The following is a 12,485-nucleotide window of genomic DNA, read 5'->3' as shown; positions in this document are numbered from 1 at the left end:
TGATGATCGTCCTTATTTTGCCTTTAGCCTCCCCCGTGTTAATTTCCAGGGACCGATGCAAAGATTTCATTGGAAAGTCTTGCCCCAGGGAATGGCCAATAGCCCCACCCTTTGTCAAAAGTTTGTAGCACAGGCAGTGGACCCGGTTCGTTTACACTGGCCGCACATTTATATTCTACATTATATGGATGACATTTTACTGGCGGCTCAAAACAAGTCAGACCTACAAGATTGCTTTACAGCACTTTCTAAAGCCTTTCTTGCCCTTGGTTTATAAATTGCTCCTGATAAGGTCCAGTTACAAGACCCCTTTACCTATTTAGGTTTAAAATTACAACAGGATTTGGTTTTTGTGCCCCGCATCCAGTTCCGCTTGGATTGCCTCCATACCCTTAATGATTTTCAAAAACTTCTAGGAGATATTCAATGGCTCAGGCCCTATTTAAAAATATCTAATAATGTCCTCTTGCCCCTCAATGACATTCTGCGAGGAGACCCAGATCCCTCTTCCCCCCGCGAGCTCACCCCTGCTGCGGGAGACGCATTAAACCAAGTAGCGCAAGCCATCAGCCAACAGTTTGTTTCACAGATTTCTTATACTCTCCCCCTGCTTTTTGTAGTTTTAGCCACACCACATACGCCCACTGGAGTTTTTTGGCAAAAATCCCTCATGCCCAATAAAAAGGGTCAACCTCTTTTCTGGGTTCATCTCCCCATTTCCTCATCTAAGGTAATTGCAGTATATTTGTCTCAGGTTGCTTCAATAATCATCAAGGCTCGTTTCCTTTCCCGCCAATATTTTGGAAAAGACCCCGATGTTGTAGTAGTGCCATATACCCGAGAACAGACCCAGTTCCTTCTTCAAACTTCTGATGACTGGGGAATAGCCATGTCAGGATTTATGGGAGTCATTGACAATCGCCTCCCTGATGACCCCGTGTTACAGTTTGCCCAATCCTATTCCTTTATTTTCCCAAAAAATACAAAAAGTAACCCCATTCCAAAGGCTGTTACGGTGTTTACAGATGGGTCCTCCAATGGAATGGCTGCCTTCGTGGCAGATAACCGTTCCCACGTATTTAAAACATCTTATCAGTCGGCTCAGTTGGTTGAGCTGTATGCCATACTTCAAGTCTTTACACAGTTTTCCAGTCAGGCTGTAAATATTTATACCGATAGTGCATATGTAGCTCACTCCATTCCGTTGCTTGAGACTTCTCCTTTTCTTAAAACAACTTCCAACGCTATGCCCTTGTTTATACAAATTCAAAAGCTAATACGAGAAAGACAACAGCCCTTCTATTTGGGACATATTAGGGCACACACAAGCCTACCAGGGTCACTCTCAGAAGGTAATGCCCAGGCAGATCCTGCTACAAGGCTTACCTTCCCCACAACTGTGGGATCAGTGCAGGAAGCTCAGAACTCAGAAGGTAATGCCCAGAGAGATGCTGCTACAAGGCTTACCTTCCCCACAACTGTGGGATCAGTGCAGAAAGCTCAGAACTCAGAAGGTAATGCCCAGACAGATGCTGCTACAAGGCTTACCTTCTCCATAATTGTGGGATCAGTACAGGAAGCTCAAAACTTGCATAGGTTACATCACTTAAATGCTCAATCTCTCCGTTTGTTTTGTAAAATTTCACGAGAACAGGCTCGTGAAATAGTCAAAAAATGCCCCTCATGTGTTACAAGCCAACCTGTACCGCATTTGGGAGTCAATCCGCGTGGTCTTCTCCCTAATCAACTGTGGCAAATGGATGTCACACACTTCCCAAAATTTGGCAAACTAAAGTATCTCCATGTCTCTATAGACACCTATAGTGGCTTTGTCTTTGCCTCCCCCCACACAGGAGAAGCTGCTAAGGATGTTATCTCGCACCTTATCACAGCTCTTTCTGTACTGGGAAAACCTGTTAAGATTAAGACAGACAATGGTCCTGCTTATGTCAGCACTAAGTTTAAACAATTTTGTGAGGCGCTCCATATTAACCACATTACAGGAATTCCCTACAATCCACAGGGACAGGGAATTGTTGAAAGAGCCCATCAAACACTAAAAACTTGGCTCACTCGGCTTGAAGCCACTTCCTTGTCTTTTGCCTCTCCCCGCGACCGATTGAATCATGCGCTCTTTGTGCTAAACTTCCTGACCTTGGATAATAATAATCATTCAGCTGCGGACCGTCATTGGCACCCTTCCCCTGATACGGCTCCGCCTATGGTAATGTGGCGAGACCCCCTCACCAGTAGCTGGCACGGCCCAGATCCAGTACTCATTTGGGGACGTGGCTCAGCCTGCATCCTGGACCAAAAACAATCGGCACCAAGATGGCTACCTGAAAGATTAATTAAACAAGTTAATCCGCCAATTCCTACAAATAATGATGTTGTTCCAGAGCCTGTACTTGGCCCTGAGAACGCCTTTTCCTTATACCCACAGGAATGAAAAGACCCGGCTGGACGCTACTGGGACTCATTACAGGACTCCTTATTATTGCTGGAATTGTTGCCATTGTTGCTATTTGTGTATCTTATCTTCTCTCTATTCTCTCCTCCCCTGCTACATTTCCTGAGGGCTCACTGATTAACCCCTCCAAAGGGCCCTAATACAATGGCCCTCAGCCTTGCTCTCCTGATGATGGCAATCTACACCATCCATTGGGCTCCACCAGTCTTTGCAGGGCTTGACAACCCTCAGGGCATTCAAAAATACCTTCAACAGCATCACCCTTGTACCTGCTCAGGGGGCATAATAGTATCCTTCCCACGAACCCGTGGCCGTGGCCGTGCTCAAAAGCCACGTTTTACACAAGACTGCGGAGATAAAACTGCTTATCTGACCGTCCCGGGTTCCCGATGGTTCTGTGTTCCCAAACCTAAGCTAGACTCTTACCGCACTGGGGATCAGTGCCCATCAGAGTGCAATAAAACTATCCATTACTCCGTGCACTCCTCCTGTTATACACAGTATCAAACCTGTAATAAGGGAAATCAGCGTTTATTGTTTGCCGTTATATCAGGAGATTATGAGGGAACGTTCGGAGGAGAGTTGTCCTCTTCACGCTTCAGCTCCCCCTCCTGCCCCACTAAGGGACAAGTAGCCTGCTGGTACCCTATAGCCCCTGTGGGAGTGTCTGACGGTGGAGGCCCTCAGGATACCCTTACTAAATTAAAAACACAAAAGGTACTCGAAACTGTATTTGAAAGCCTTTACCCTTCCCTCCAATACCACCCCCTGGCTAAAGTTCATTCCAGAGGAAATAAAGACTTGGATGTCAATACCATCGATATCCTTACCAACACCCATAAACTGCTTAATCTCTCTGCCCCAAACCTTGCAAGAGACTGCTGGCTCTGTTTACGCCAGGGACCCCCCCTTCCTCTTGCCATTTTTCTACCGCTTAATAATACCCTTGAGTTCAATAGTTTCTTGGGCCACCCCCCTATGCAGCCCTTTCCCGTTCTTCCTGTCCCAACGGAAAATATCACTTGCCTTTATAAACCTCCCAACAACAATCCCTTCGATATCGATGTAGGCCTTGCTCCTTTCTGTACAAATAATGTAACAGTAAACTACCCTCTTTATGCCCCTAATTCCACCGTTTTTGTATGTAGGGATAATTTAGCTTATACCATTTTACCAACAAATTGGACCGGTAATTGCATGCATGCTATACTTTTTCCTGATATAGAGATTATCAATGGAGATACCCCTGTTCCTATCCCCTCCCTTGATTATATTGCAGGGAGACAAAAACGAGCTATTCAATTTATTCCTTTATTAGCCACATTGGGAATTTCCTCAGCTATGGTTACAGGATCCACAGGACTAGGAATCATGGTCCACAAATATAGAGAATTGTCCCAACAACTTATTAATGATGTGCAGACCCTATCCACCACCATTCAGGACCTTCAAGATCAAATTGATTCCCTAGCGGAAGTGGTTCTACAAAATCGTAGAGGCTTAGACTTGCTTACTGCTGAACGGGGAGGTATTTGCTTGGCTTTACAGGAAAAATGCTGTTTTTATGCTAACAAGTCCGGCATTGTTCGTGATAAAATCAAGACACTTCAAGAAGATCTGGAGCGTCGTCGACGTGCCATGGCTGAAAATCCCTTTTGGACTGGATGGAATGGACTGCTTCCCTATTTGCTACCGCTTTTAGGCCCCATTGTTGGGTTGCTTGTTGTGCTATCTATAGGTCCTTGTCTCCTCAATAGGCTGATGACCTTTATCAGACAACAAGTAGATAATTTAGCAGCCAGACCAATTCAAATACATTACCAAAGTCTGGCCATGGAAGATCCCATGGAAAACGTTATCTCTCTCTCCGGCCGGTGAAGTCTGGCCAGTGAGGTCACGGTCCCTCCAACAACTGACTCTCCCCTTCGGTCTGCCGCTGCCCCAGTCGGGAGCCCAGGAAGGGCCCCAGGCCTATCAATAAAACGAGCAGTAAGCCAATGACGGGCACCTTCCCGGAACCTCACCCACCTAAGACAGGAGTCCTTGGGGACTGGCAAGGATATCCAATGACGGGTAAGAGGTGCTGGAGCTCCGGGTCGATTCCTAAGACAGGCACTGCTCGCTCATCATGCTTGGCCTAACCGGTAGCCATTTCTGTTTAATTGATAAGAAAGGGGGATATGTCGGGGACCACGCAGCATGTGACCTCTTAGTTGAGAGACAGGGCTGGACAGGCCAGACCTGATAGTACTGATAACGCAACCTTGTGTGACCTTGTGCCTTAAGGCCTTGTAACCTTTCCCCTACTTGCACTAGCATTGCAGCTACAAGATAAGCCCACCCTCCTTCCCCCTCCCGATACCCTGCCTCGATGATATATAAGTGTGTGGTTGAAAAATAAAGTCGCAGCTTGATCGGCACCTGTCTTGCTGCCATCTTTGTGTCTCCTGTCCCTTTCATTTCTCCTTCTAGGTGCTCGGCCCCAGTTGCTGTCCCGCGGGACGGGACAAGGGGCAGTGCCAGAGGGAAACGATGGCGTCCGTGGTGGTCAGTGTCTCCCCTGCTGCCGGCTCACCACTTGATTACCTGCAGCTGAGCGCGCCAGCCCCAGAAGCCAGTGGAGGGGTCAGTAGCAGGTTGAGGCCGCCCCCTGCCTGTCACCTCCCCGCAACTCTTATGCCCAGATAAGTAGATGCCCAAGAAGCCAACAGTGACCGGATCACACTGAAATGCAGAAGCAAAGTTTTTATTAAAATGGTACAAGCTGCGACAGGGACCTCATCCAACCAACTGGACATCTGATAAAGTTTAAAGGAGACAGAAGACATGAAATGGCTGCCGCCAGTGTGAAGTGATTGTGCAATGTAATTTCCTATAGGACCGCTCTGCACTGGGACTGTGCAAAAGGCCACAGATTAGTGATAGCTTTGCTCATAAGCAGGAGATGTCTCATTGATCCTCAAGATTAAAGGGCTGGCCGGCGGCGCAACTCATTAGGCTAATCCTCCGTCTTGCGGCGCTGGCACACCGGGTTCTAGACCCGGTCGGGGCGCTGGATTCTGTCCCGGTTGCCCCTCTTCCAGGCCAGCTCTCTGCTGTGGCCTGGGAGGGCAGTGGAGGATCCAAGTACTTGGGCCCTGCACCCCATGGGAGACCAGGAGAAGTACCTGACTCCTGCCATCGGATCAGCGCGGTGCGCCAGCCGCAGTGTGCTGGCCACGGCGGCCATTGGAGGGTGAACCAACGGCAAAGGAAGCCCTTTCTCTCTGTCTCTCTCACTATCCACTCTGCCTGTACAAAAAAAAAAAAAAAAGATTAAAGGGCTGCAACACCGCTCATAAAGGTATTTAGTGCCCAAAAATCCCAGTATAGGAAGGGCTTGGTTTACATACTTAGAATAAAAATGAATTTATCTTATTTATATATGACTACCTGGTGAAACCACTGGGATGGGGAGTTTTTCTCTGAATTCCTAGAAGTTACAATTTGTGATTGGTGTATTACTGGCAGGCTGTACAGTGTCCCGCTGAGAACTGTGCTACACTCTTACTGGATCATGGTGCTGATCCAAATATTGAGGATGGAATTGGCAACACTGCCCTCCACTATGTGGCTTATGGAGAAAATATAAGAATGGAACAATGCTGCTTTCCAGAAAAGAAAATGAGGTATGGATCATCTAACTTAATTTTTAGACTATTGGAAATACATTTTTCAAGACTGACATATATAGAAGCAGTTTCTCATATTTGGGAGCACAAGCTGCATCGAATGAAGACATTTCATAAAAACTGTCCAAGATTTAAGTTTCAATATTGATACCATTGCAGAGCATGGAAAGGACAGACTGAGAGGTATTTACGGCCAGTATTTATGCACACACGGAGGCAGTAGGTGTTGACTCAGTCATCGGGTTCCCTTCCTCCAATGTGGGAGGCTTGGATTGAGTTCCCGGCTCCTAGCTTTGGCCCGGCCCAGCCCCAGCAGTTGTGGGCAGTCGAGCAGTGAAGCAGCAGGAAAGAAACTCTGTTGGGATTACTTTACCAAGCAGGTCTGACCAAAGTGATTTTCCCAAAAGATCTCCATTGCAAAACTAGCACTAAGGAGAGAGCACAGCCCACAGAGACCCATCAGCAGCTGTCAGGAAGGTAGGAAAACAAAGGATCCAGAAAGACACTGCACGCCAGGGCCCTGGAATAGCTCAGGTTATATGACCCAGCCAAAAATGTCCAGGTGTCAGCCAGCTCCAGAAACACCTGGCCTAGTGTCACAACCCAACCCTCCTGACACCTGGCAGCTGCTTCCCTCCTGATACCAGTGGAGCCAAAGGCTGGGGTGGGCTCAGCAGACACAGCCCTGGGCCTGGCACGCCCTACCCAGCAGAGCCACAGGAACAGTTCTAGGTGCTCTCAAAACTCGGCACAGTCCAGCCATGAGGGAGGGACAGGAAGGAGGGGAAATCTGTGCAGGCCCAGGCTCTGCTGCTCCCCAGGCAGCCAGGGGCTCCTCCTGGCCTCAAGCCCCTCTTTCCAGGCCCAGGGTACCTGGGCACTGATACCTGGGAAAGTTGTTTTACTCCCCAGAGCTGAGATACTGTTCAAGCTCCTCAGCTGGCCAGCAGCCAGGGACATCTGGCTGCTCCATGTCCCTCACATGTCTGAGGCACAAGGCAAGCAGAGTCCCCACAGGGCCAAGAGGGCTGGCGGAACTGCAGTTCCTGCTGGCATGGCTGCCACACTGCGGAGGCCAAAGGGCAGGAGGTCTGGCACTGGAGAGCATGCATAGCCTGGCAGCTTCAGCACCACCGCCTAGGACCCACGAGCTCCCATAGTGAGGACGGGGCAGACTCTGACCTCAGCCTGGGCTTAGGGGGAGGCGTGACAGACGGGGTGGGAGGAGCCCCTGCAGGTCCTCTGGCTCTGTCTGCCTCCTTGTCTGCCCCCCAGAATAAAGCAGTGGGCCTGGGTCTCACTGGGCAGAACTAGGCACCCGCAAGAATCCACCTCTCAGAAGAAACCATCTGCTGGCTCCCCAGGAGAAGCCCCTTCCCCAAAACACGTGCTGCACCCTGCTAGAATTGGACTGCCTGGAGCAGCGACCTGAGCCCAGAGAGGGAGGCATCTGGGTGCCACAGAAATGCCCCAACTGGGGCTGACGGGGGTGGGGAGGTGAGGGGCTGTGCCAGAGGGAAGCGATGGCGTCCGTGGTGGTCAGTGTCTCCCCTGCTGCCGGCTCACCACTTGTTTACTGGTGGCTGAGCACGCCAGCCCCAGAAGCCAGTGGAGGGGCCAGCAGCAGGTCGAGGCCGCCCCCCGCCTGCACCTCCCTGCAACCATGTGCCTGAGCCCAGGGGAGAGGGGCACATGTGGCCCATGGGTCGCGCCTCACCAGGGCCCAAGCCACCTGGAGACACAGCCCACTATCTCCTGAGCCCAGGGGAAAGCTGTGGGGCTACCCTGCTGGGAGGGGGCGGCTGTGCTCCCTGGGGGGAACCCTCCTTCCCTCTTCCTGGCCCTCCCACTGCCTAGTTCTGCTGAGTCCAGGCCACAGGAGAAAGTGGCACAAGAAGCACTGCCCAGCGTTGGGGCACAGCCCATGGCCCAGAGTTCGGGTTCACAGCCAACCAGAGTGAGTGCAGGGGCCGGCTCAGAGGTGTAGGGGCTTCTGGGTGGAGCCTGGAGGAAGAGGAAGGAATGTCCGGGAGCAGAAGGGGCGGGGCTTAGCCTGGTGCTAAGCATGTGCGGCAGTTGTTGGGTGACATGTGAGCCGAGAGGTTGGAAACCGCGAAGCTCCTCTTTTATATGGTGGCCAGACTGCCAGATTTCTTTATATTGTGCTGCAGAGGTGGCTGAAAGCCCCTGACAGCTTTGATTATGGGGAAACTTTTCTCATGGGTGATTCGTAAGTGCACCAGGACTGTTAGCGAGTTTGAGAACAAGCGCTTGAAGAGGCGGCCGCATTTTGGATACTGCCTGCTCTGCTGGGAGCTTGGTTCCATTCACAGAGTTGCCAGTGCGGGCAATGTGGCCACAGTGTCGAAAATCCTGGATTGCAGAAGAAGCTGTGTAGATGTCGTGGAGCACAAGAACAGGTACTGGAGGGTGGGCAGCGGGGCCCAGTGTGGGAAGCCCTCGCCCCAGGCTCCCCTGCTTGCTTCCCTGGACACCACAAGTCCAGATCCACATTGTGATACACAGGATCAAAAAGATAACAAGAAAATTTCCATAATCTCTCAAAGAAACCAGCCCCCAAGCGGCGGAGATTGGCACCTCAAAGCTCTGACAGGTGACCAGTTAAGCTACAAAAAAATAAAAAAATAAATAATTAAATAAATTCACATTTATTCAATAAAAAAACAAAGTCTCTAAGTCTTTTAAATAAAAAAATGCTAAAAAATTTGTATCCTAGGTTTCACTGGATGATGTAAGAAATTGTTGTATGAACTCAAAAACTGAAATCTAGAAATTGAAGAAGGAATTAAGTGACCTCAGGAGACAAGTATGTTGAAATTTATTGTGTCAATAGCCCTTCTTGGGCTTCATCCAAGATGGTGGAATAGGGAGGGCGCACACTGAGAGTCTGGGAAAAGATAGTTTAATAAAAGTGGAGATACTATAGTTTCAGGGAAGAGTTAGGGAAAAAAACTGCAGAGGAAACTCTTCCAGAAGTAGTGGGACATGGTGGACCTATGTGGAGGGCATGGGCACCCACGGCTCGGGACCCCAGCCACTGAGTCTAGGCAACAGCACTGGAAAGAGAGGTGAGGCGAAACCTCAGTAGCCAGAGACACTGCCGGGAAAGCAGCAGGAAGAGCCTAGAGGGAACGAGGCTTGAAGCCCCATGGGGGAAAGTTCACCAGGCTAACTAGAGGAGAGAAAAAAAATAAAAGGGACTGGTACGGACACGATTCTTTCTCTCCACGCACCTTACAAAAGCGAGCAAGTCAAAGAGCAGGCGCCATTTTGGATATACATAAAAGCTGTGCCACCTCAGGGGTGCACCCGCCCTCAGCCAGGCAAAAATCCTGACTCTGGTGGGGAGAAATAACAGAAAGTTAAGACCTAGTGAATGTGTGGAGCTTATGAAATGGCACTGTGGAAAAAAAAAAAAAAACTGAGGGTGTGTGAGAAAACAGAGTGCCTGAGACATGAGTACTCAGTGGGAGACGCCACAAACTCGGTAACCTTGGCAACCTGGTGTGAGATTGCAAGGGAATCTGAGCTTACACTGAGGACTGCACAGATCCTCTGTGTGGTCTTTGGGACAGAGCACATGAATATTATACCCACAAGGGCTAGTGCTCACTGATTGCCTTCAAGAATAGTGCAGCTATGCATAATTACTTCCCTTCTGAAGAAAACAGAGAGAGAGAGAGAGAGAGAGGGAGAGAGAGAGAGAGAGAGATTTACCATGCCAAACCTGGGTGTGTCATCTTTGGCACACCCTTAACCCTTAAGATCTGAACAGAGCTCTCTGGCCACACCCATCACAAGCCATCTGCGAGAACCCCTTCCCCAAACACGTGCTGCACCCTGCTAGAATTGGACTGCCTGGAGCAGCGACATGAGCCCAGGGAGGGAGGCATCTGGGCGCCACAGAAATGCCCCAACTGGGGCTGACGGGGGTGGGGAGGTGAGGGGCGGTGCCAGAGGGAAGCGATGGCATCCGTGGTGGTCAGTGTCTCCCCTGCTGCTGGCTCACCACTTGCTTACCTGTGGCTGAGCGCGCCAGCCCCAGAAGCCAGTGGAGGGGTCAGCAGCAGGTCGAGGCCGCCCCCCGCCTGTCACCTCCCCGCAACTGTTATGCCCAGATAAGTAGATGCCCAAGAAGCTAACAGTGACCAGATCACACCAAAATGCAGAAGCAAAGTTTTTATTAAAATGGTACAAGCTGCGACAGGGACCTCATCCAACCAACTGGACATTTGATAAAGGTTAAAGGAGACAGAAGACATGAAATGGCTGCTGCCAGTGTGAAGTGATTGTGCAATATAATTTCCTATAGGACCGCTCTGCACTGAGACTGTGCAAAAGGCCACAGAGACGTGGTAGCTTTGCTCATAAGCAGAAGACGTCTCATTGATCCTCAAGATACAAGGGCTGCAACACCACTGATAAAGGTATTTAGTGCCCAACCATCCCAGTATAGGAAGGGCTTGGTTTACATACTTAGAATAAAAATGAATTTATCTTATTTATATATGACTACCTGGTGAAACCACTGGGATGGGGAGTTTTTCTTTGAATTCCTAGAAGTTACAATTTGTGATTGGTGTATTACTGGCAGGCTGTACAGTGTCCCGCTGAGAACTGTGCTACACTCTTATTGGATCATGGTGCTGATCCAAATATTGAGGATGGAATTGGCAACACTGCCCTCCACTATGTGGCTTATGGAGAAAATATAATGGCTGAAAAGCTGCTTTCCAGTAAAGAAAATGAGGTATGGATCATCTAACTTAATTTTTAGACTATTGGAAATACATTTTTCAAGACTGACATATATAGAAGCAGTTTCTCATATTTGGGAGCACAAGCTGCATCGAATGAAGACGTTTTATAAAAACTGTCCAAGATTTAAGTTTCAATATTGATACCATTGCAGAAGCATGGAAAGGACAGACTGAGAGGTATTTACGGCCAGTATTTATGCACACACACGGAGGCAGTAGGTGTTGACTCAGTCATCGGGTTCCCTTCCTCCAATGTGGGAGGCTTGGATTGAGTTCCCGGCTCCTAGCTTTGGCCCGGCCCAGCCCCAGCAGTTGCGGGCAGTCGAGCAGTGAAGCAGCAGAGGAAAGAACTCTGTTGGGATTACTTTACCAAGCAGGTCTGACCGAAGTGATTTTCCCAAAAGATCTCCATTGCAAAACTAGCACTAAGGAGAGAGCACAGCCCACAGAGACCCATCAGCAGCTGTCAGGAGAGCAGGAAAACAAAGGATCCAGAAAGAGACTGCACGCCAGGGCCCTGGGATAGCTCAGCTTATATGACCCAGCCAAAAATGCCCAAGTGTCATCCAGCTGCAGAAACACCTGGCCTAGTGTCACAACCCAACCCTCCCGACACCTGGCAGCTGCTTCCCTCCTGATACCAGTGGAGCCAAAGGCTGGGGTGGGCTCAGCAGACACAGCCCTGGGCCTGGCACGCCCTACCCAGCAGAGCCACAGGAACAGTTCTAGGTGCTCTCAAAACTCGGCACAGTCCAGCCATGAGGGAGGGACAGGAAGGAGGGGAAATCTGTGCAGGCCCAGGCTCTGCTGCTCCCCAGGCAGCCAGGGGCTCCTCCTGGCCTCAAGCCCCTCTTTCCAGGCCCAGGGTACCTGGGCACTGATACCTGGGAAAGTTGTTTTACTCCCCAGAGCTGAGATACTGTTCAAGCTCCTCAGCTGGCCAGCAGCCAGGGACATCTGGCTGCTCCATGTCCCTCACATGTCTGAGGCACAAGGCAAGCAGAGTCCCCACAGGGCCAAGAGGGCTGGCGGAACTGCAGTTCCTGCTGGCATGGCTGCCACACTGCGGAGGCCAAAGGGCAGGAGGTCTGGCACTGGAGAGCATCCATAGCCTGGCAGCTTCAGCACCACCGCCTAGGACCCCACTAGCTCCTATAGTGAGGATGGGGCAGACTCTGACCTCAGCCTGGGCTTAGGGGGAGGTGTGACAGACGGGGTGGGAGGAGCCCCTGCAGGTCCTCTGGCTCTGTCTGCCTCCTTGTCTGCCCCCCAGAATAAAGCAGTGGGCCTGGGTCTCACTGGGCAGAACTAGGCACCCGCAAGAATCCACCTCTCAGAAGAAACCATCTGCTGGCTCCCCAGGAGAAGCCCCTTCCCCAAAACACGTGCTGCACCCTGCTAGAATTGGACTGCCTGGAGCAGCGACATGAGCCCAGGGAGGGAGGCATCTGGGTGCCACAGAAATGCCCCAACTGGGGCTGACGGGGGTGGGGAGGTGAGGGGCGGTGACAGAGGGAAGCAATGGCGTCCGTGGTGGTCAGTGTCTCCCCTGCTGCCGGCTCA

The 12,485-nt window shown here is 50.5% G+C and overlaps 1 protein-coding gene across 1 annotated transcript; it reads left to right on the top strand.

The window, feature by feature from the left end:
- The first annotated feature begins 2,614 nt into the window (after positions 1–2,614).
- Positions 2,615–4,348, top strand: ORY1 (syncytin-Ory1). Its single transcript, NM_001305593.1, is given in 1 exon segment — positions 2,615–4,348. A coding segment is annotated over 1 exon segment (1,734 nt).
- Positions 4,349–12,485: the final 8,137 nt, after the last annotated feature.

The sequence above is a fragment of the Oryctolagus cuniculus genome, chromosome 13 (genome assembly GCF_051225735.1).
Source record: "Oryctolagus cuniculus isolate XC-2025 breed Fujian yellow rabbit chromosome 13, ASM5122573v1, whole genome shotgun sequence".
In the NCBI taxonomy this organism is placed as follows: domain Eukaryota; kingdom Metazoa; phylum Chordata; class Mammalia; order Lagomorpha; family Leporidae; genus Oryctolagus; species Oryctolagus cuniculus.
Note: the sequence above shows the minus strand (reverse complement) of the source record. Positions and strands in the feature narration are given on the sequence as shown.